We start from the raw sequence: 23,407 nt of genomic DNA on the forward strand, positions 1-23,407 counted from the left end.
CAGCTTGACTGTACTTCAGTTCTACCAGAACCCCATGGCTTCAGATGCATTCAGTATTGCCTGGCCTGTCTCCATTTACTAGCATTTCCACTTACTATTTCCGTATTTCCATTTACTAGCAAAACCACCATGACCCTTAAAGGCGCAGAATGGCCATGGGCTAGTGCTTTTGGATATCTAGCTCGTACCAAACATTCAAATCATCTGATGAGTGTTATCTACCTTTTACTACCTGTGGTACTCTGAATGGTGGCATTAAAAAAAAGCAGTAATATACAAACACTTATTTCCAGACTTTCATTCTGCAGAGAAATGCGTTTTTTTCCCCAAGTTACAAAAGTTCCCAAACTCACAGCATAACAGAATCAAAGAAACTTCAAACAGTGAGTACTGAAAGCACATGCATGGGGTTACACAGGAAAAAAGAACACCTCTCACCCATTGTGCTCTTCCTCTTGTCTTCCCTCTCTTCTGTCCTGTTTGGCATGGCAGGAGTGGGTGGAGCAGATGCAGCTGGTGGAAGAGGGGCACGCCTCTTCTTCTTCTGCAAATCATTTAGGGATGCTCCTAGTGAAATCTAGCAAAGTTGAAAAATAGGGACAGTAAAGGATATGTTTTGTCAATGTTGTAAATTGTCAGTAACAAAAAAAAAAAAGTGAGTCATATGACCTAATTTCTCAGCACAGAATATTTATGAGTATCTATAGTGACAATGGGAGATTAAAAAGACAGATTAGAAGAGGTATAGCAATATTGCACTCAGAGAAACAAAGGGACAAGAGCTACAGATGAATGTCACAGCAGAAATATGAGTCTGGTAGACATTTGGTATTTTTGGTAAAAGGGAACTAGAGAGCCCAACACTCAGCCACACACAGTACGACACTACGTGTGCTGTTAAGCTTGAGCCATAGCATGATCTTGTTTTTCCATTGGTTTCTTCAGACCTTAAATTATGGTTAAATACTCCAATCGGTATGTGTAGGGAATACTCTCTCATTTCTTTGATTTTCCTCTCAAATCCTTCTTTAAGGACTTCTGAGAGAAGAATCAGAATTGGAAGTTTGCTTGCATGATGATATGAGATCATACGGTACTCTATTTACATCTACTGGACTTCACAGACATACTTTTGAAGATCTGGAACACCTCGGCTTCCAATAATTGGAACATGCTGGTTGGCGAGCCCAGACTTCATTACTGTTTACACTGCTCTTAAAAATATGAAAAAATTTATTACAAGTGACTTGGGTTTCACTAGGTTGCACAATATTTTCTGTAGCTTGTTGGAACTTAGCTCTATTTCCTTTTTTCCAGAAAAATAATAAAAATAAAAGTAAAACCATGTAGAAAAATCTGATGAATTTTTATATCTGAAAGGTACTGACAACACTAGACAGAACCAGCCTTAGCTGAGGCAGAGGGTAATGGGAGCTGCCCACACATGGCATGCTGTTGGCATTCCTCAGTCTTCACATGCATCACTTTACTGCTCTGTCCATCCTGATACACCCCATAGCTGAAGATATCTAATATACAGAACTGCCTGGTGGTTTTCTAATATTTCAAAGGCCTAAACAATAATAATAATCTTTCCTTTAATCCAGAGGATGAATGAACCCTTAAAATACATTTGTTGTGGGAGATTTCATTAAACAAATAGTAGCTTCACACTGCTCAAAGCTATTATCAGAGTTCAGAGTTAAGACACTCATTTAGATGCATACTTTCTTACACTGAGTGAAAACTCTGAGAAGAAATGAATTTTACGAAGAGTAGGACATGAATAGAGACTCCCTCACTTAGCCTTCCTTTTTAAAAGCACTCAGGAGGGTCTTAGGTTATAAACCACAAACATTCAGTTCCCACCTTTCAGGAGAATGCTTTAACCAGTGCCACATGACATTTGGACACTCTCCACTCCTTCTTGCTGAACCTGCATCCTGCATATGGAGAAACTTGGTGGTAACTGCACTGGACAGAGAGCACATTAACCAGGATGAGCTGCAGCTTTGTGGCAAACAGCTTCTACAAGATGGAGGGGATGGAGGGTGGGAAATAAAGGTGTCTTGGTCTTGCTTCCTACTACCATGGATTATTTCTGCATTCTACATTAAATGTCCACTGGATACAGTGCATGACTAAAGCGAGTGAGGTCCATCTAGATAAAGTTAGGCATAGTAAATGGGCAAGAATGTTAACAGTAACTGGTGATTTTGCAGACTTCCATTTTCGTCACCAAACTTCATGGCATTTGAAAAATTAGACTTATACCCGGAAAAGAGCACCAGGCCAAATGTTCAGGAATGGATACAGCAAAATTTTAGAGCTCCTTTGAAAAACTTTGCCCAAAGTTATGGTGTCACTCCATATTAAGATGGAGAACTTCTCTTGATGAAGAAACTGCCTGCCAGTGGTTAGGAACTGACTGCAATTGACTGAAGTGGAATCTCTCCGCCTCCCACCCACCCCCCAAAAATCTTATAGATCCAGAATGCCCAATATTGAGCTGAACACAGGAAACTGTCCAGTGAAACAGACTCATCAGGCTTTGGGTTACAGAGGAGGAATTACATGGAGGACAGCTACCTAATGCTGCATTCTTCTCCTGGTGCCAAACAGGCACTTGGAAAAAAAAATCACATTCTCCTGCACTGCATTTTAAATAACTAAAGACATGTGAGAATTTAATAATGTATCTTGATTCTTCAGGATGCTACCTTACAAAAAAGAGAAAATTATCAAAGCGGGGACTTCAATTAATCTGACTACAAAGTCTCCAAAATTCAGTAGCTATGGAGAACTTGAATCATCTGGCAGACAGACAGCATCTGAAATTCCCCAACACTTCACAAGCACAAACCACAACTTTTGTGGTTATTTAATGGCATTTTGCAGCTTCCACATTCACTCCTGCTTCTCCAGACAGAAAGGTCATTTTGCCTGAGGACAAAAAATGGATAGACTGGTGATTTAAAAGATAAGTCTAGAAAATGAGAATCAAGGCAGAAAGTAAGGAAACGTGTGTTTCCACTTGAAATGATAGAGATCACTAATCACCCTTCCCCAAGTACCAGATGAGTGAAGGATGTTAGTTTGGTATAGTCAAATTCCTCAAAGATACATTACTGCCTTACTAAGAAGAAAGGATCCTTGTTAGAAGCCAGCTTATCTTTTTCAGCTCTACTTATTCTTACCTAGTTGAACCTTCTGAGGAACATTAGATAGACATATGGATGAACACACTGCTATAGCTAAAAGAAAAGGCTAGAAAATAGCTAGTACACAACTGCAATAGTGCAAGTTTGGTCAAATACACACATAAAAATGCTTTTATTATACTGTCAGCTAAGTGCAGTATACTTCACAAACACCATAAAGAAGATGAAAAGCTTGTTTAAAGCCAGCCACACTACAATGTATATAAGAAGTGTCTAGTTCAAGAATAAGTCATAAAAATTGTTAAAAGTAGTTCTTTAATGCCAGCCTCAGTAAACATAGCTATGAGGCTAAACTTAAATGGAAGAAACACAAAGAACACTCTTGTTTCTTTCTTGCGATTGTATATACCAAAACAATAGAACTTGAAAATAATTTGTTATGGCTGGCTGCTTCTTTTATAAAGAAATCAAGCCTTAACAACTTTATCTGAAGTAATTTCCCATCCAAACTTTGTTACAGGAGCCCCTCTCTGAGCATAACAGAGTATTTCCTAGTCTTAGCATTTGTGCTTCACCTATGTAGCATTTTTACTACAAGAAATTATTAGGTCGGTTTCTGTTACGCAACTGATACATAATTTTTAAAGATGTTAATAAGTGTCCTCTGAGTATAATTAATAACATCAACTGAGCTAGAGATGAATAAAGTGGGCCAAAAGGACCTAAGTCTGACAAATAGTGTCACTTCTGTTCCCACATTGATGAGAACACATAAGACACAAAAAATAATTTTCCATTAAATTAATGTCATGGCTCACATGCTGTTTGAAAAATACTTCAAATATTGCAGACAAAGTATCTGAGGAATGTGCTGAAAATGTTTTCCTTCTGTGAAAGCTCAACATCTTTATTAAACTTTGAGGGCTTTGGACAAGATTTTAGAATATATTTAGAGCGTAACACCAACATCATGGGGAGGCTGTCAAAATTGTGTGGAAAAGAATCCTACAAGGCTAATGCTTGAAATTTTCAATCAGTAGCATCTGACAGTTACCTTACTTGCAAAAGGTCTGTGGATACTGGAAGACTGGATGTATAAATTGAGTTTGAGTTTCCACAGAGTCCAGTATTTTCTTTGGCACTGAATATGAATTCAAGAAGGATATTAATGGAGGCCCAAGGAAACAAAAGCTACCACCACTACAAATTCATCAAGCATTCAAAGACAAGGAGGTTCTCAGACATATTTCCAATGTGAGCTCTGCTCCTTTGCCTTGCCTGTCCTCTACTTACAAGTCAGACGCTGGTTTTGTATTTATCAATGCTTCCCTATTAATCTTTCTAACAGAAATGTTTGTCTATGTAAGTACTTGTTAAGTCATCTGGCAAATGACGCCTTTCTTTTATTCACAGACCAAACTAGGACTAAATTTACTCCAGGTTTACTGCTCCTGAAACTGGACCTCCTTCTGTAAGCCAGAAACGGTATCATTCATTAATTTGTGCTCCTCTGTCCCCCCCAGTATCCATGAACATTTGCAACCCACTTGATGACACTGACTACGTATCTCAGTCATCTGAATCACTACTTTGACCAAGAAGGAAATCTCACACTACTATCTCCAAAACCAGATTAAAGACTCTACAACAGCATACTCGCAGAGGCACATATACCCATGTCTATTCTGTTAAGGACAGCCCACACACTCATGCCATAAATGGTAGAGAAAAAAGGGACAGGGCTCAATGCAACCTCGGAAAATGCATATAGTGCATCCTTGTTAAATAACAAAGTACTGTAATGTTGCAATTACCACGGTCATATCTTGACTAGTAAAGAACCTAGCAACTACCAAGGTGCTCCAAAATGGTGATATGGCCAGGTGAAAATTCTTAAGCTAACACTAGAAGCCCAGCTGGATTTTGTGGGCTTGAGGGAAAAATATCATGTAACTTCTAAGCTGGATGCTGAAGGCCGCTTTGGCGCCTTTTGGGAATTACTGCCTTTCAAACAACACGTTTTGCCCATTTATTGAATAGCTGAAAGGGACTTGATACTGTTCAAGGACTACTGTTTTAGGACACAGAGACCAGGAGAACAACCCATGTTTTCTTCCTTCTCCCAAGACTGATGTCTGGGGAGAAGAGTGGACATACAAGAGACACATACTTTCTGCAGGACTGAGAAAGAGCTTGGAAAAAAGCTGAGTGGTCTCACCTCAGAAGCACAACTAAGAACATAAGTAGGGAAGAACAACTTAAAAATTGCCATGGAAAGACTTTCTTGGACTTGCACACCAAAAGCAAACAGCACCTTATTGAGTTACCTGGAACAGGTTTTCCCTGAACAGCTGCAGGTATCTGTGTTGTAGTTGGCATCCACACCTGGAGAAAGCCTGGATGATTGGCAGACAGATCTAAACAGTTCTAACTGTGCCGTAACAGAAAACTCTTCAGCGGATCTAGTCAATATGTGACTAAGATGTTAAAAAACCAGTGCTTAGTTTGTGTTTCAGAAACCAAACCCCTCTTCCCAATATTTTCATAAACATTAGAAGAAACATTTGTCTTACGGCAACAGATTTTTCCTTTTACTCTCACTGCCATCATTTTGCTATAGAAAAGGAAAAATGGAAACTTGAAAACGTAACAGTTTTGCAGGTTTGCTATTTAACAAAATCATCCTTAAAGCAATTTTCTTCCTGCTCAAACATTGTAGCTACAGGTGATACACATACTCTATCAGCAGTAGGATTATGTCTGGAATAAGGAGTGTTTTTAAGGGATTTCCCCCAGTGGTTTAGCATATACAAATAAAAAATTGTATAGCATAAGATATAAACTGTCTGAAGAAAGCTCATATACTCTCTTGCTTCTTTCTCCTTTTTATGCAACATTACACATCAGAATCTTTTATTGTTTTATGGAATGCTTGTACTGTTGCGACTTCTGTCTAATTTGTATACAAAATGTCTTGTTTGGGGAAACAGTGAGTGAATGTTTGTAGAAATTATTTTTAGAAGTAAATAAAAAGGATTGGAAAAAGAACACATGGATTCAATCACTTGAATGCCCTGACTACAAACTGGTTTCCATCATCCAACACTGACTAGACACATGCTCTGATTTAAGCAAGCCAGATTCTGATACACCTGCTGGTGGTGATCGTGTGGGGTCAGAATGCCTATCGAATTACAAGAGTGTTTAAACATGATCCACAGAAAAATTCAGAGCTAACTTGTAATTGAATAAACAACAGTATCACCCCAAACTATGTGTGGGACCATCCCAACCCTCTTCCTCTCACAAAGAATTTTAAGAAGTCTTGAAATAATTAAGAGCCATTTTACAAGAAGCTCTAGAAGTAAAAAGAAAAGACACACGTTTTATTAACCAGTTTTAAACTCCTGATATAACCACAACTGCACTGATGCTTCTGTAGCATTGTGTGAAAGACAAGTGGTAGCTAGGTATGTAAGCATGATTTATGGTTTGAGAGTTTTTAAAAATATTTTGCTATGATTTTGTACGTTTTAAAGCAGTTGAGAAGAAAATATTTTGATCCAAGAGGAGCTGTTCTAGGAAAATCAGAGATAAATCTTTCAGCTGCAGAACAGAGACATAAATCTGTCCAATAAACTTGATGATATAAAAGCTATTCTATCCAGCTGATTCTGCGTTTTTACAGGGCAACAGATGCTTCAACATGCCTAGCACTAGAAACCACAAGAAGTCCCAATTGAATATTAATGTGTCTTAAACAACATTTACTCATATGTCTAATATTCCCTGGACAGGTCATACATTATTAGGCTTTTCACTGGCATACACTGACAAAAGAAAATGCAGGCAGCTCTCAAAGAAATTGGGCGTATGAGCAATTCATGAGGATGACCACTGTTAAGTTACATTGTATTAAATTGTCTATTCAGCATTGAACTTCTCTACCTTGTTTCTTTATTGGGTAGTGCCCCATTTCATCTGATTAAAAAGTGAATGTTTAATCCACAAGTACGTTACAAACGGCATTCAAAGACAGCAGTCTGATCTTTCCCAAAAACATGTCCTTATGTTGCAGAATGCATTTGTGTGGATTATTTAAAATGCTTACTAGCATCCCATGCAATGCAGCAACATATTGCAAAACAACATACACAGTTACTAAAAAATCTGGCACATGAAACAGTTTTAAGGAGGATATTATTTGAAAAACTTGTCATTTTGATAAAATGCATAGAAATAACTACACTTTAGAAATTAGCAAGCAATTTCTCTGGATGGGTCATTTTAGTTTTGTACATCTTGATTTTTCAGTGTTGGGCCTCACAAACCTGACAATAAAATGAATAATAATAAACTTAAAGGGAGATTTTTAAATAAGCCATATGAAGTTAAGAAACGCATGCTGTGATAGCAAGACTGACATTTGGACTGACTAGACCCAAAAGCTCGTGTTTCTCTGGACACACCACTCTCCCATGGAACAAAGTTAGATGGGAGATTCCCATGCTACTGCTGACATGAGTTCAAGTCCACAACGTAACACCAACTAACTCTTCGAGCGGGACAACCATGTTTGTGCCATGACACAACACCGCTCTGGATCAGGGTGTTTCCTCCTGACTTTGATGCTCTGCCCCATGCTCCCTTGTACTGTGTTTGGCCCACGTGATGGCTGCACCTCAGCCATGCTCATGGCCTCAGCTTCTGAGCTGCTCTGCTGCTGGAAGTGTTCAGGCACTGTGTTAAGTAGGAAGTCTGGCTTATCACTAGGGTGCAAACTGCATTGCTCTTCTGAAAATACCCTTACTATTAATATGTTGATCAGATGCCGCAAAATAGTGTATCGTTTTGCCTACTTTTACGCTGCTTAATTTCAAATTAATTTTTTCTCATTATATAATTCTGGTATTAAACAGGGTTTTGTAATGAAATTTAGTATTCGTTACCAAAAATCAAGCTGTGACTGCAAAAACATCTCAGTCTTAATAACAGACAAAGAGCTTAGCATTACTGGATGTTACAGAAATCGCTATGCTCTTGTGCTATTTTATTCATAAAATGAAGACGACAAAAGCCAAGGATGTCCTTGAATACTCAGCTGACTGGCGACAGAAAGCTAAATCAGTTGACACAAGAAAGCCATTACAAGGTGAAGGGGCAAGCTCATTTTTCCATCTGTTTTTATTGAACACACCCTTTGTGAAATGTCATGGTCAAGGGCAGTTAAAAATTAATGTCAATCTAATCTTCTTTAAACACTTTAACTTGTTCAGTTAAATGTGTCAGACAGGAAACTATCCACAAACAAATTTGAGATGTTAAATTACTAAGATAGCTGTGATTTCCTTCTTGTGCAAAATCTTATTACTAGCTGCAATATTATTTCCACTCAAGGAAGTCACTCTACAACACCAAATATTTTCACATGCATTGAAACATGCAGACTACACAAGTCTGCGGATGTTTGCTTTGGCAAAGAATTGGACTTCCTCCGTTTCTCTGAATACAATGTAATCCTCCTCATTTATGTCTTCATTTAGTGGGGGGGAACAACAAAAAACCTTTAAAACATTTAAACATTTAAAAATCACATTTTAAAACCACCACAAACTGATTTGCTACTAAGATTCCTTTCTCCTCTAGAGAAGTTAAACAAAAAAGTCAAAAAACACTTCCAAATTTTCACTTAATATTTGTGCTGATCTTTTTAGTTAGAGCAATACGATGAATAGAACAAATGAACATAAGAGTTTAAAATACACAGTAGGACTGCAGCTCAGTATTTCTCCTGGTAACTTTGTCAATGGGTTTGACATGATCAATGTCATCTCCTTGAGTCATCGTCTTTGGGAAAGGCACTGGCATAAGGATCTTATACATCATCTTTTCTTGCTCTATCTCACATCCAGGCTTACAGGCTGGCTGACTGGTTGGCTTGCTTGTTTGTCCTTAAAAATCTGAGAGATGTTAGGAGCCAGCTGAAGATCTGCAAAAATTATTTCACAACTTTGTCCAATTTTCTGCCAAAAGGATGGGCTGTAGCCTAAAATCTGTTAGGGCTAGAAAGTGGAAGGCAATCATGCAAACATTTGACCAGGAACAAGGAGAACCATCCCGTTTCTACTGTCACTAAGCAACATAGCTCCCTGGAGCTTAAGTTTTCCTCTACACTTAAAATTTTCTCCAGTAGAGGTAGCCAAGTTGAATTTCTAGTGCTTAGCACTAAGTCGTAGGCAATCACCTCAGAAGTCTTCTCAATTTAGAGAAAAACATACTTGACTTATTTCCAGTGTTCAACCCCCTTATATCAGCTCTCTCCAACCGCAGGCACACAGAATGCCTGGGAAGCCTGGTTTGAGTGGTAAGTCAAGTGAGTTTCCAATCCCTTTCCAATTTCATAGAACCACATGGTTTGGGTAAGAAGGGACCTTTAAATATCGTCTAGTCCGTGTCATCCCTTCCCAATTGCCCCCTGCAAATTTCCACTCAACACTAGCTCCTTCCAGCTCTTACAAAGGGCAGCCAGAAGCCCCTACTTCCATAATCTTCAGAAACCAAGAGGGGGGAACAGCAAAGTGGTACCACAGTGTCAATCAGACGTATTACTAGGAACTGTACCATAACATGGCTCTACACCAAGCTAGCCCCCACAAGTATAAGATCTTTATCATCCAAAATCACAAATAGACTGTGCTGCAAAGACTTGTTAAAGAAACCCACCATGGCAGTCTGCTTGCTATCCGCACCTGAAGTGTCAGCGACATAGAGCTGAGCAGGACTCACGGGTTGCCTGTTGAGCTATGATATTCTGATTAAGATGAGCGCACTGCAAACAAAATGAGGTGCCTATTTCTCCCAGTGACCTGCACCACCCATCCTCTAAAGATGTGAAAAACTGAAGTGGCATGCAGTCAGAGGAACTGGATTTGCATTCCCCTCTCCTCACTTCTATTACTTTTGCGATATGACTGTGAATGTAACTCAAACGAAAAATAGCTTGAAGTAGCAGAGAACAGTTTTTAATAAGATTACACTTGTAATGTTTTTCTTTTCTTTCTTATTTGGCTAAACAATTACCAGAATCCAATGCTATTAAGCCATTAAATTAAACCTGATTTACACAGCATGCATTTACTTGTTAATTTTTCTATTATATAATTTTTTTACCTTTTTAATTTAGGATCTAAGAAAGGTGGAGTTACAAGCAAAATCTGAAAAGTGACACAAACCTAGTTTCTAAATTAAGCATGGTGCTAGGGTCATTTTTCATTGCTTACTGAATGCCAGTTCTTCAGAAGCCACACTGCTTAAAATTATCTTTGTCTATTAACTTCCCCTAAATACCTTGCCCGACAAAGCCTAGTAATTACTTGACACATACTTTCTCTTTAATGAGAGGTAAAGCTTATGATGACATCAGCCTGTCCTATTTGTCTGTGACTTGCAAGCCAGATGAAGTTTACTTACTAAATGTTGCAACCCTGCCAAAATTCGGGGCTGCATAGAACAGTATGTTCGGGCCCTGATGTCTTGCCAGTTTTCAATGAAGTGCTTGACAGAGACCACATGTGCAGGTCAAGTGATACTATCATGATCTCACCAGATGGTAAGTTGTGGTATTATTCCCAAGGCAGGTAGTATAGTCCTTTCAGAAACAGTTGGCAGGTGATCCATGAACTCACAGCCAGAAGCAACTGGATTATTGCAAAAGATCAAGAATGTTATTGATGTTGGTGAAAAGACTATTCCAAGAATTTTTCTTGCACGTAATTCAAGGATTCAATTCTCAAAATGTATGTTTTCTTGCAAAAAATAAACCAATCTATTCTATTAACTGTTATCTTAAATCAGAAGCCCTCCTGTCAAACAAATCTTGTATTCTTGCACGATTATGTGATGTATGTTAAATGGCAGAATAAAGACACTGCAAGCTCACCTTGCTTGGGTTCTTGTAACATATTAAGGATCACCAGGTCACTCTGACTTTGATGTCAATTCAGAGATTGTATCTACACAGGTTAGAGGGCAGGACTGGACTTCTTTGCAGACAACAACAGGAAAGCAGACCATGGAGGAATCTTACAAAATCTTGTAGATGACATTCTCTCACTCCTCTACAGTAACAGCCTATCCAAGTCCAAGTGTGAAACACTCAGCACTTTACACAGTCCAGCCTTCAGTTAAAGCAGGTAAGCAATTTAAATCACTACTGAACTGACATTGCTACTATTTCCTGGACAAAGTTGCAAAAAATAACTATTCCTAAAAATGCAATAAAGCCATGCCAGACTCCTTTTACGCAGCAGCAGCTTTTTTCCCCAAGCTAAGGAAGCAATATTCTCCTTTCAGAAAAAGACATAATTTTAAAGCAGACTTTAAAATTTCAAGTTCCTCTGGTGCAAAACCTATTAATTGACCATGAACTTTATCTGATTAAGGACGGATTCGCAAAGGGCCAGGGTAAAGCCAGTCTTACTTCCCCTTACACTTCTGAGAGGCTGCACCTTCTGGCTAACATCAAAACCTCCACTGAAATTCTACACTAACATCCTTGTTCATACTGGCCAAACTTCAGAAAAAAATGCAATCAACTGCATTTAATCACTTTGTGACTGAGAAAGCTAAGACTCCTTTTAATTCATTAATCACACTGGGACACCTTATTCTATTTAAAATTATGGGACAAAAGAGTTGGAAAATAAGTATATTAATTACACACTAAAAAGAAGGGGGGGACGGGCACAAAAAAGCCTGGAAAATAAGTTTGTTGCCTAAAAAAAAGTTGCCTAAAGTTATTAAAATGTTTTCTGAAATTTTGTTTTTAAAATGGGATGCATGCTGCTAGTAAATAAATGTGCAGCAACACTTGAGTTGAGCATTAGGAACTCTAAAAAGGATGGGTGGCAATTTGGACTGAAACTATGGCATTGCTTTAGATGTAAAGAGAAGAAAATTCTGTAATACTATATTAAAATGTAACATACCCTTAACTGATACTCTTTGAAGATATTGAGAAAGTAGTCACTACACTGCATATATCATCTAGCTGTAGCCTTTGGTAACTGTTTTAAAAGAATTAATGTGTTTGATTAAGTGTGCATACACCAGAATTAATTTTTAGAGCTGTTTTTCTCATAAAAAGAGGTACAAATTACTCCCTTTCACTAGCAGCTTTTTTTGAGCCTCCCTAAATTTGATGCTTTACATGACAGCAAGATAAGCCTTCAGCCACTGATTGCACTTTTCTCTCTTTTCTTTTAATTCGGGCCTGCATCATTTATCCAAACTAGAGTGTACTTGTCTAGCTAAATTAAGCATCCAGACTGCACAGCAAACATTATCTGATGTTCTGTCGGCTGGTTTCATGTTTGCCATCCGAGCACTGTTTTGTCAGACATGAAAAGAACAAGTCTGGATACTTCTCATTCAACTAACTGAATGCCATGTTTAAAGCTCTCTAGGCAAAAATGAACAAATCACCTTCAAAGTGGAAATTAATTGTTCTGTGTTCTCATTTCTCAGTCATTTATTGCAGTGTAGGGCTTTTTAAGGACCACAGACCTCTTTTACTACTCATTCTTGTTTCTACTAATTGGTTCTGGTACATCTGGATAATGGACTCTGCAATAGGATAGCACTAGCGTGGAAATATTAAATAGATGAAACTTTCCAGGTTTGTGACCCGTTACAAAGATCATTGTCTCTGTAAAACTTAATTTAGTATGTCATCACAGAATTTCATGTCTGTGAAGGGCAACAGTTTGTACATGGCTTTTTCAACACAAGGCAGTTAACTGAAAGTTGTTAAGAAAAACTCCACCCTTATACACTCTTAAAGAAATATTGCCCGATCCGTTGGGCAAAAATGGATAGATCCAGGAAAGCAGCGCACCACAAGAAATCAATTTGACTTGCTATCTCCTGAAAGATAGAAATACCATAATTTGCTAAGCAAAACAATAGCTCTATCACTGGACAAGACAGAAGTGCCCCAACAATTCCTTCCTCAAAAGACCTGCAACCTAGAGAATATTTGGCATGGACCTGGATCTGATACTGGTTTCAAATGGAATGGGATCAGGTCTTTCATGCTGCTTTTTATTTGGTCAGTGAAAGGCACATGTCCAGTAGAATGCACTGGACATCAGCCATACAGCTCCTAGCTACCTGTAATTTCAGCTGCATACGTGCATCTCTATTTTTTCAGATGCAGTCATGAGCCTCAGAGTCCTGTAGAGCTCTTTGATACTGCAGTTACAGTAATACCAGGCAAACTGCTCTAGGGTTCATGCTGGAAAACTCTTATTGCTCATATGATTTACTGGCAAAACTTATGGCCTCATTCTACAAGTGCAAAGCTTTGCACTTATGAACACAAAACAAAGAGTGTGATGATTGAGAATAGCAACCAAAGACAGCTGTTTCTGCTTTTAATGAGAGACATGTTGCCTGGTTATCAAGTTACCAGTGATAAGAAGACCTAGTGAAGTCATTGAGAATGCTGCCAGTGACTTTCCTGGAGTGGTATCAGATCATATGAGACAAATATTTAGGTACAAATCTCTTCAGTATTCTCCAAAAATAGCTGTACTGGGTTAGATCAATGGTTCTGCTCAGGCTGCTGCATCAGACTGTGGCAAGCACCTAGAGGACAGCAGAAGAAAAGGGAAGGTATACTCCATACTACCTCCTCCCTAATACTTCTGCAGCCACCAACCATCTTCATGTCAGGGATGGCCTGGCGTGGTTTATATTTAAAAATTTGCAACAGATTTGTCATCCTTGCAGGATTTTTTCAGTCTCCTCTTGAGCCCGTGTAAACTTTTAGCACCCGTATCAACCCTTGGCAAGGAGTTCCACAGACCTACTACTTGCATGAAGAACCACAATCTTTAGCATTGTGGTTTGCCTGTTTTCTCCTAGCTTCAGATGTTCTTGTAATGGCTGGTTGAACAGTCAAATCCCTATCCACAGTCTTCATGCCACTTTTTCAAGATGAAGAATAACTGTTTAAGTTGTACAGTTGTCCCTGTATTAAGCTACTCCACACCTTTGATCACCCTTGATATGCTTCCACGAGTCTCTTCTCATTCTGTAATATGCTCCTGAAACAAGAGGAACACTACTGCAGTATGTAAGATGGCATAATAAAGCTCTCAATACAGCGGTGTAATAAAGGTCTCTTTTTCTCTTCTAAAAAGCTCTGCACCTGATGTGCTTTTTTGATTGCTGTTGAGCTTTGAGCTGCCTTTTTTCAAAGTATGTCTTATGATCCTAAGATCTTCCTAACTGGTTATTGCCAGCTGAAACACCAGTACTTTACCAGGTATTAGGGAAAATTAAGAGGGGTCTTTTCTCATGTATATCACTTCACACTTACCTCCACAGACTTTTACTAGCTTTCAGCTGCAAGTGCTGCCAGCACTCAATCTCATAAGGTCTTTCAACAGTTCTTCTTCATACTCAGCCTTTTGCCTTACTGTCTGGATAACTCAAGTACCAGCAACAAACTTTGTCACTTTACTGTTTTGGTTTTTTTTTTTCCCAGGTCACTTCTTAATATGATGAACATGGATTCTCAAATACTCCAAAGCTGTTGCAACATTCCACCACTAGATGAGCGGATCATTTACTCCTAATCTGTGATTTCTCTTTTCTTTTCTTTACTGTCAGTTATTTCAAAGTAACATGACCTTCCTCCTTATGGAATTGAGATTTGGTTTCCTTAAGAAATCCCTGGTCAGGGACCTCAGTGGACGATTTGTGGAAACCCAGACAGACTGTTATCAACTGGATCACACATATCCAGCTGTTTGCTTTAAGTTGTAAGGTAGGGTTTCTGTTTTACTAAAGCTGTATTTACCCTATTCATTATCTTCATAGAGATGCCAACTAATTTAAATCTCTACTATATTTCTAGTAATTTTTCCAGTAGATAAGCCACATTAGGAGGCTCATTCCCTCATACTTTGCAAAAATCAACTCTATTTCCATGTTTTTTTCTCTGAATTTAAGAAAATCCAAAATGTGGCATCAGTAGCAGTCAGCAATAGTATTCAGTAATATTTTCTCTATTTCTTTGCTCCACATGGTAGAAAGAGACTCCATACAGATACAGTTATTTTATACAGTCTTTTCCATTTTAGATAGCCCTGCAGCCTCTGGTGCATCATCTTGAGAATACTTTGCACAGCTACTGCTCAAAGGAACTAGAACGTACTCCTTAGACAAAGGAACTAAAGTGCATGCCTTATCTATGCCACTGGACAAGCTTGATGTTCGTTACCTGCCTATGTGGGCAACCTTAACCTATGAAAAATGTAAAGCAAAGTTGAACTGTTTTACCATCCTAGGAGAATAGTAGGCAATTCTCTGGCCAAAGAGTAAGGCAGTGTTTATGTCAGTGTGGCAAAATAAATTATTTTTCTATGTCTGTATGAGCAAAGGAAAAAGACCCCAGCTTATCCATAAACTCTCAACATCTACAGACATGCAGAAATGAAGTAAATAAGCTTCTAAATAAAATTTCAGACAGAATAAGTGGAATAAAAGCCCCAAAAAGAGATGGATACTGAAAGCCAAATGGAAAGTTTCATAATTATGATGAAGTCTTTACAGCCTAGTACACCTAAAGTAAGTGATTGCTACATGAATTTGATGTGAAATATAGATAAATAAATACAATCTCCATTTTTAATGGCTTTCTCTATTAATAATATATTTGTATTAACACACAGAGATAGACTCAGCTACTCTTTGACCTTATCAAAATAGTGTCTCATGCCAATTGTGTAAGAAGTTGCCAGCCTCTTGATCTGGCATCGTAGAGCAGTACACTGTGCACTCCAGCACCTAATATCCAAACTCTAATACAAAAACTAGGAAGTGAGCATGACTTAACAAGTTTTTTTAGCAGCTGTACTAGCCCTCTATCGTCTCAAGAACTCTGGAAATTAGCATTAGGTTTATTCTTAAACCATGAACGGACATCTCATACATTCTTGACTATCTGCTGACTTCTTAAAAAAAAATAATCTTATAAATAAGCATAATTTTATGCTTATTTGATGTGAACATAAAATGCTCCTTTTATGCTTACACAACTTGGGCACCTGAACAGTATTCTGGAGAAAGAGCATCTTTAATAAAGATTCAGTATCCCTGCCCTCATCACAAAAATGCTGTTGAGAGGTATCTCACATTGCCTGAGTTCTAACAAGTCTGCCACAAAAACTGGAGAAGATCATAGCTAACACTCATGATATCCTCAGTTAACGAACAAAGACAAACAAACTTTTAAAAATAACATGCACCATTCACATTTCAGGCCTTCTTTGTACACAAGAAGAAAACCAAACCAGAACAAACTAAAAAGGTGTACAAACCCAGTCATTAAATGCTTTTTAATCAACATTTTTAAAAATTAAGAAGTCAATCAACTGTTCTCCCTCCTCTTTCACAACAAATCTTGCTTTCATGTCCTCAGGAAACTTATAAAACCCTCAGAAGTTACCTAGAAGATGCAATATTTTATAGAAGTAAAAGACGTATTTTGAAAAACAGCTTTTTCCTACAGTAGAAACTGATTCATTGCATCCTTCCTCAGAATGTGAAAAAAGTATCTGTTATTCTCAAAGGAGACTTCTGGATGCTCCACAGAGAAAAAAACAAAACAAAACAAAACAAAACCACCAAACCCAAAGCAGAACAAAAATACATTCACTGAACACTTAAGGGAGAAAGGAAATGTGTCATAAGAGAAAGGTTGAGAAGACCTCACCCAGAAGACCTCTGAGTCAAAAGAAACCTCCCTTCCTCTCTGAAAGATAATAAAAAAAACATGCACTCGTATCTTGTTGACTTCTAGTAGACATTTCTGGCTTATGCGTAACCTGTGAAAGGGAGATAACCAATCTGAGTCCATCCACCCTTTTGCTGAATTCTAGGCTCCTTATTAAAACAGAATACAAGTGTCAGATGGCCTCCACCGTGAACTGCTCATTATCTTTCACCTTATAGGGAAGCACAGAAAAAAGTATAAGGTAAAAGGTAAGAAAATACCTACAGCAGAAGGCTATTCTGGTGCAGTATGAAAAATAAAACAACCCCTCCCCCAAGCAGGACTATAATATTTTGTACAAAAGCAGGATCAACCAACCAGGTAAATCTAAAGCAATTTGAAACTCTTCCTCTCAGGACACAGGACTCTGATCAGAGTGAAGTCTTCACAATAGTGAATTACAGCAGATGCACAAAGGAAGAGTCAGAAGACAGTAAGCTGGTAAGAGTACGGTGCTTATAGAGGTGATCGCAGCAGATGTTAATAAAGAAGGTTTTAAGACACCTGCCTACAATAAATCTCAGTTCTGTAGGTAACTGTGGTAGATGTTCTCATCCAGTTGTGATTCTTCTGTCCCTCAATTTCCCTACAATTGTAGCGCCTGCTGGTATCATGGCTCTTCCATAAAATGATGCTTCGCATAGTCCAAGACAATTTGTGAGGAAAAAAGGCTGTCACCCACACAAACACAGGTTCTTTCTAAGCACTCAGTTGTTTCTCAGAAGGAAAGCCAACTGCAGGAGTATTATTATTTGAAATACCAGATTTATCTGAAATACCCAGGGACAAAGTAGATTCAAGAAACTTTAACTCACAGGGCACACAGATAAGAGAGTTCTACTGATGCCACCTTTACTGAAACAGCTTTGCATACTAGGAACGTACTTTACTCTACACTGTTCTACAGGATCTGTATTTGTTACCTTAGGGCTTAATTTGCAGCCACAGGGAAATACGTCATTTTGAAAACCTGAGGAGAACAGCAGTTACAGTGTGATTTCATACCAATCAAGATGATCCTTGCAGACAGCTAACCACGAATCCGTGGCATTAGATTATGAACAAGTAAGGTGGAAGAGTGGTAATCACTTTGTGCAAAAATGAAAGAAAGATATCTGTGCAAAAAACCCCACTATGCTGGGGGGACATTAGTGGAAGAAATGCTCGCTTTGCTCATATTTTTTACTAGCAATCTCAATTCAAACTCCTTTTGCAAGAGAAGGTGGCATAGTGAAGAATAATACGGTATTAAAATCACAGTGGACGGATACCGAGTTGCTGAGCAACCAGACGTAGCTCCTGACATCTTAAAAGTTCAGCAAACGTCAAGCTACATACTCAGCTTCCTAATTATGGACAGCTGATCTAACCATTTCTAAAAATCTTGGCCACTGTTTTAAAATACATTTTACTTCTAAGGAAGATAATGAGTCACATTTCCAAGTGGCTTCCAAGTCCATGCCTGTAGCATATACACATACATATGGGAAATTTGGGAACTGCAAATTCAGGGACTGATTCTGGAAATTTGGGTGACTTTATGGTTCAATAATGCTCTGAACAAATTTAGTATGTTAATATATGACTTCAATATAATTTTATTTATATATTTTCTTCACTGCCTGTCTTTTATTTTCACTACTTGAACATTATTCTGTGGTGCTTGCTGGCAGAATGAATGCCAGGTATGTTTTCACTATATGTTGTGCTCATTGGCAATGTCATTTAAAGTATTTCAGGATTGCCTGCAGATGGGCACAAATTCAATGGCTTTCAGCAGGTCATTTCACTAGAGTATGTGCTCCTTTTGACAAACTCTTAATATGCTCAATCAACCAGACGGGACCTAAGCTTTCAATCACTGATGTATTCTATTTATATTGGTTTATATATAAAAGGCCAGTGAATAGTACTGTTACACAATTCTATTGTGGGAAAGGCATCCCTACCAAAGGTATGAAAATGCTACTAAATGGCTAGCATGCCTAATCCAGTGTCCTGCCAGTTCCACAGCACTCCTATCACTAACTGCCAGCAGAATCAGAACTCTTTCAAGTGCAATATGCACTGCAACAGGGGAACATGCGTCGCAGGAGGCTGCTGTCTCCAACAGGAGTACAGAAACACTTGAAAAGGGGGAAAAAAAAAACAAACCCAAAAGAAGAATAAAAACCATGTGGTGGTCAGTATTAGAAATTATCAACTCAGGTGGCAAAAATAACATTTCCTCTGCATTTCCACATTTTTAACTTCCTTCTGTTTAATAACATGTACAGCAAATACTGAAAGTATCTTTTCTATATAAACTAGAAATTTGGCAAATTTTTAGTGTGAGTACCTTACTTTCTCCAGGAAAGGTATGAAAGTCTCATTTATATTTGTTCACGTTAAAATGATTCTCTTAAAGCTCAACTTCTCATTTAGGCATAAAATTATTCAAAAATAAACTGGAGGTAAGGAGAAAGAAACCTGCCAGCAATGATCTAAGCAAGACTGTGACTCTCTTTGGCTGCAATATTCCTTTCTATTCATGTAAGTAAGCCTTGTGAATTATTAAGTTATTCTTGGTAAGAAAACGTCAGCCTTGATAAAACAGTGGGAGCAGGTAGTCTGCTCTCAAGGTATGGGCTTGACCACGAATGGGGAGTCAACAACTGTCCTCAGCAATCCAAGTTTGAGATCTAAATGGAGAGGAACTTAAGAAGCAGGGCAAAACCCACATTATGTCACACACATTAGTTTGTCTACAGCAACCTCCAGGAAACTATACAAGCATGCAAATAAATGTGGAAATTGCGTTACCTTCTGGAAGTGTGAGGCCAGTTCCTCACCCGCACTAAAAGCAACAATACAATTTTTATTTAAACCCACTGTCTTGCAATATCACAACTAAGACTAAAATCTATGAAACAAATGTTAGAATATTGTATTTGTTATATTGCTCCATTCTTCTATTAGTACAGGAATTTAACTGGCTAGTAACAAATCCCAAATGCTTCCTGTTACACCTACAAGTTACATGAAAGTGCTTCTGTTCTGAAAATTGCAGCAGCTGAAACAGCACATGGCTCCTTTACCACAGTCTACAGGTTGCATTTCTGGCTTCTGGACTTGACATCAGAGCTATTATACAGATGAAGGCACTGAAGAGCCCTCTTCTAATTCTGATGATGTCTCCAAAAAGCCTCATGATTTTATTCTGAATAAACCACTCCATTTCATAGAAAAGGCTCTTACAGAAAGTCCCTGAGACTTTCTTTATCATCCCCCTCGCTCCAATTTCTGTATCTCCCCATACACACTAAAAAAAAAAGAGTAATTATTCACATAAACTAATTCACCAGTGCACAATGCTCTTGACCTCTAAAAGACTCAAATACTCAATTCTACAGTTCTTCCAAGAAATGACCCACACTTCTTTAAAAGAAAAAGAGAGGTCAATGAACAAGCCTCTGAGGAGATGTGTTTAATTTGGTCAGACTTCACGTGTGGCTTTTCTCTGTGTGCTCTATCTACAATGGCATACTCATACAATTTTCTCTTATAGATTTTGTCCATATGGTGCATGCTTTTTGGGGTGGGGACTCAGTTTACACTCTGCCTACCATAAGGTGGCCCCAAATTCTGCTAGCACATCATCTAAAGTGCTGTGACAGAGAACAGAGATTGTTTGCAAAGGGGGTTCAGTTTTTGCTCACCCTCTACACTGTTCTGCTCTACTCTCTGGATGGTGTGAGCTCCGTGTTGCAACTTAAGAAAGGAGGGCACCGCTTTGCTTCTAAAGCATCCAACCTTCTGGATTTCACACCGGAAATGTTACCATACCCTGGTCTTTTGAAGAATATTTTTTCAAGTGATTTCTCATTATTCTAAATACCATCACTTGGGAGATGTTTAAAAAAACAGGGGGGAAGTCTCCAGGGAAGAAATCTGTAGACTCCTTTCTTTGACTCTGCATTCCTTTGCAAACTACTTAGCGCATGTTCAGCACGCTCTGAAACATTGCTCAATTGTGCTCTGAACAGAAATGAGTATTTTCTAGAGGAGACATAAAACAGAGGGAACACTACCTCTAAATAGACACAGAAAACTAATGACGCTGCACTAAAAAGTAATTAAAGTTACTGCAGGGCTCTCACCCTCAAGGAGGTAAATTACTGTAAGCCCCACAGAAACAAAAGCTGCAACATGGTAAAATTATACTGCAGTAATACACCTATCCAGAAAAGCGAGTGGAGAAAATCTAAATCTAAACCATAAATTAAAACACCAAGTCTTCATACACATGGAAATTTGTGATTGCAACCACTAGGCAGGGAGATGAGATACATATTCCTAAAGCATCATCTATGCTGTAAAAAAAATTGAATGCCCTGGAGCTTAACAATGGGTTAAAAATAACGGGCTTACTGTGTTGGAAAGTCAAACTATAGATATTCATAAAAGCCACAGTATGTGCTTTTCTACACAACTTCATGGAACCAGATAGTTAAAAAAGAAAAAGCCTTCTGAAAGTTCAGAATACCACCTTTTTCATTTTCTATTAATGTGCTACTGGAAATAAACACGTTCCCCTTTTGCAGGATCTTCCTGTTAGTAACAGTTGCACATAAATAAAGTTTTCTAAACAAACATCTTATCTTTTTATGGAAGGAAGTCCATTAATAAGGAATTGACGTCCTTCCCTGAACAAAAAGATCAGTGCTAATTCTTTCCCATCAACTAAAGAAATAAACTTACACCCTGAGATTTTTTACTCTATTTTCACAGCAAACTGGATAGTCTGCACGTAGATAAAATAGAACTGTTTGGGTTTTCTTATAAACAATATCCCTGTTGCTACCTTGCCACATAATACTGAATAATTAATCTCTTCCCTCGGTTTTTGATTGCTTCATGGAACTTGTGCTTCATTTCAACTGTACTCCACACATTCTTATTTGAACTACAGGGCAACCTGTGAGCAACTTTCAGCCTGGGAGCTTAAGAAGCACACCATAACTGTTTAATATTTTGACCTATGCAACCATTTTCAGAAAGATGTCCTTTACCCAACAAATGTAGCCAGACTCTAGCAACTGTGCTCATAATATACTGTGCTCTTCATTGGCTTTGTCAGCTACACAAGACATTTCTATTGCCCCAAATTAACTTCGTCATGGAAAATCCTCTGACGCAACCTTCATCTGTTTCCCTTCTTCAAAACAGCTTTTCCTTTAGACTAAGAGAATTTGAAGATGACACTGTACTGTATGCTACTTGTGATAAATAAAATAATACTTTTCTCCCAATAGCTTCAGAAATCCAGCACTTTAATCTATTTGCAACAATAGTGAAAATAGAAGTATTAACATGTTCAAAGAGAGTTTAGATTTTCAGTGTTTTTGTGCAACACAATTCAAAATCTCAATGCCACACTGCACGGAGATAAGCCTAAGAGAATGGCAGAATAATATAGTCTGCGATTACCATACTTGTATAAACTTAAGAGTTATAATTCCATACTATTCTTGTATTAAAATATCTATTTCTCTTAAACACATTAAATGTTTAACTCTGGGGGACTCAAGAAACCTCATCAAAATATTTACAGTAGGAATTTCAAAAGGAAATTTTTAAAAAGAAAGTGCACCAGATGTTGCAAGAGAACATTGTTTCTGTTCAACTGTGTCTATAAATGAGTACTGTTTCAAAGGCACCTACTCCAGTTTTGAAAGATGAAACACTGCTATGTTCCAGCAATCACACTTTTAGATATCCTAAGAATGGGAAAGTAAGATTCCACAATCCTTTACCAAAAGCATGCTTACATGATGCTTCACTGGAGAAGGCACTTAATGTATGTCTTAATGCACATAAATAAAAGAGTGACAGGGAGTGAGATTGAGCACTGGACTCCACCTGCTCCACTATACTGAACTCAAAGATTCCTTCCTGACTCCATTCTGCACTAATACAGTTTGCTTTCCAAAAGTCCGTCTGCTGTAGAGGTGACGAGCCCTAAGCAGATTGAGTCAGTCCATATTACACAACCTTGAAGACATTGGTTCCTTGCATTCTTATTTGGCATCCATATACCGCTTTACACACTGACTTTTACAGTTTACATTTAGAATGTAATACTTTTTGTTGATGGTGGAACCAGAAGTCTTAATGTGCTTGCACATGTTTAGTAACATACATACCTGAATGTCACTATAAAAACAAGAACAATTTCCTTTTCCCTTAACTCTATTCTTTTCAAAGGGTTAGGTCCTCAGAAAGGTTTCCCCCCCATTTCTGTTTAATTCTCGATAACTGTATTGCGGAACAGTGACCTTTTTTAAAAGCAAAAACAGAGCACTGCTTTAAAAGGTCACATGGCACAACTCAGAAAGCAGAGCAGATCTTCTGGTATCCCACA

General features: G+C 38.1%; 1 protein-coding gene across 1 annotated transcript in view; it reads right to left on the bottom strand.

The window, feature by feature from the left end:
- The window catches only part of COBL (cordon-bleu WH2 repeat protein), a 117,206-nt gene that overhangs the window by 44,996 nt on the left and 48,803 nt on the right, over positions 1–23,407 (bottom strand). Inside the window, exon 9 of the mRNA XM_075705035.1 lies at positions 439–577. Within this exon, the coding sequence (XP_075561150.1) occupies positions 439–577 (139 nt within the window). The remainder of the gene's footprint in view (positions 1–438; positions 578–23,407) is intronic.

Source organism: Pelecanus crispus, chromosome 2, assembly GCF_030463565.1.
Source record: "Pelecanus crispus isolate bPelCri1 chromosome 2, bPelCri1.pri, whole genome shotgun sequence".
Classification (NCBI taxonomy): domain Eukaryota; kingdom Metazoa; phylum Chordata; class Aves; order Pelecaniformes; family Pelecanidae; genus Pelecanus; species Pelecanus crispus.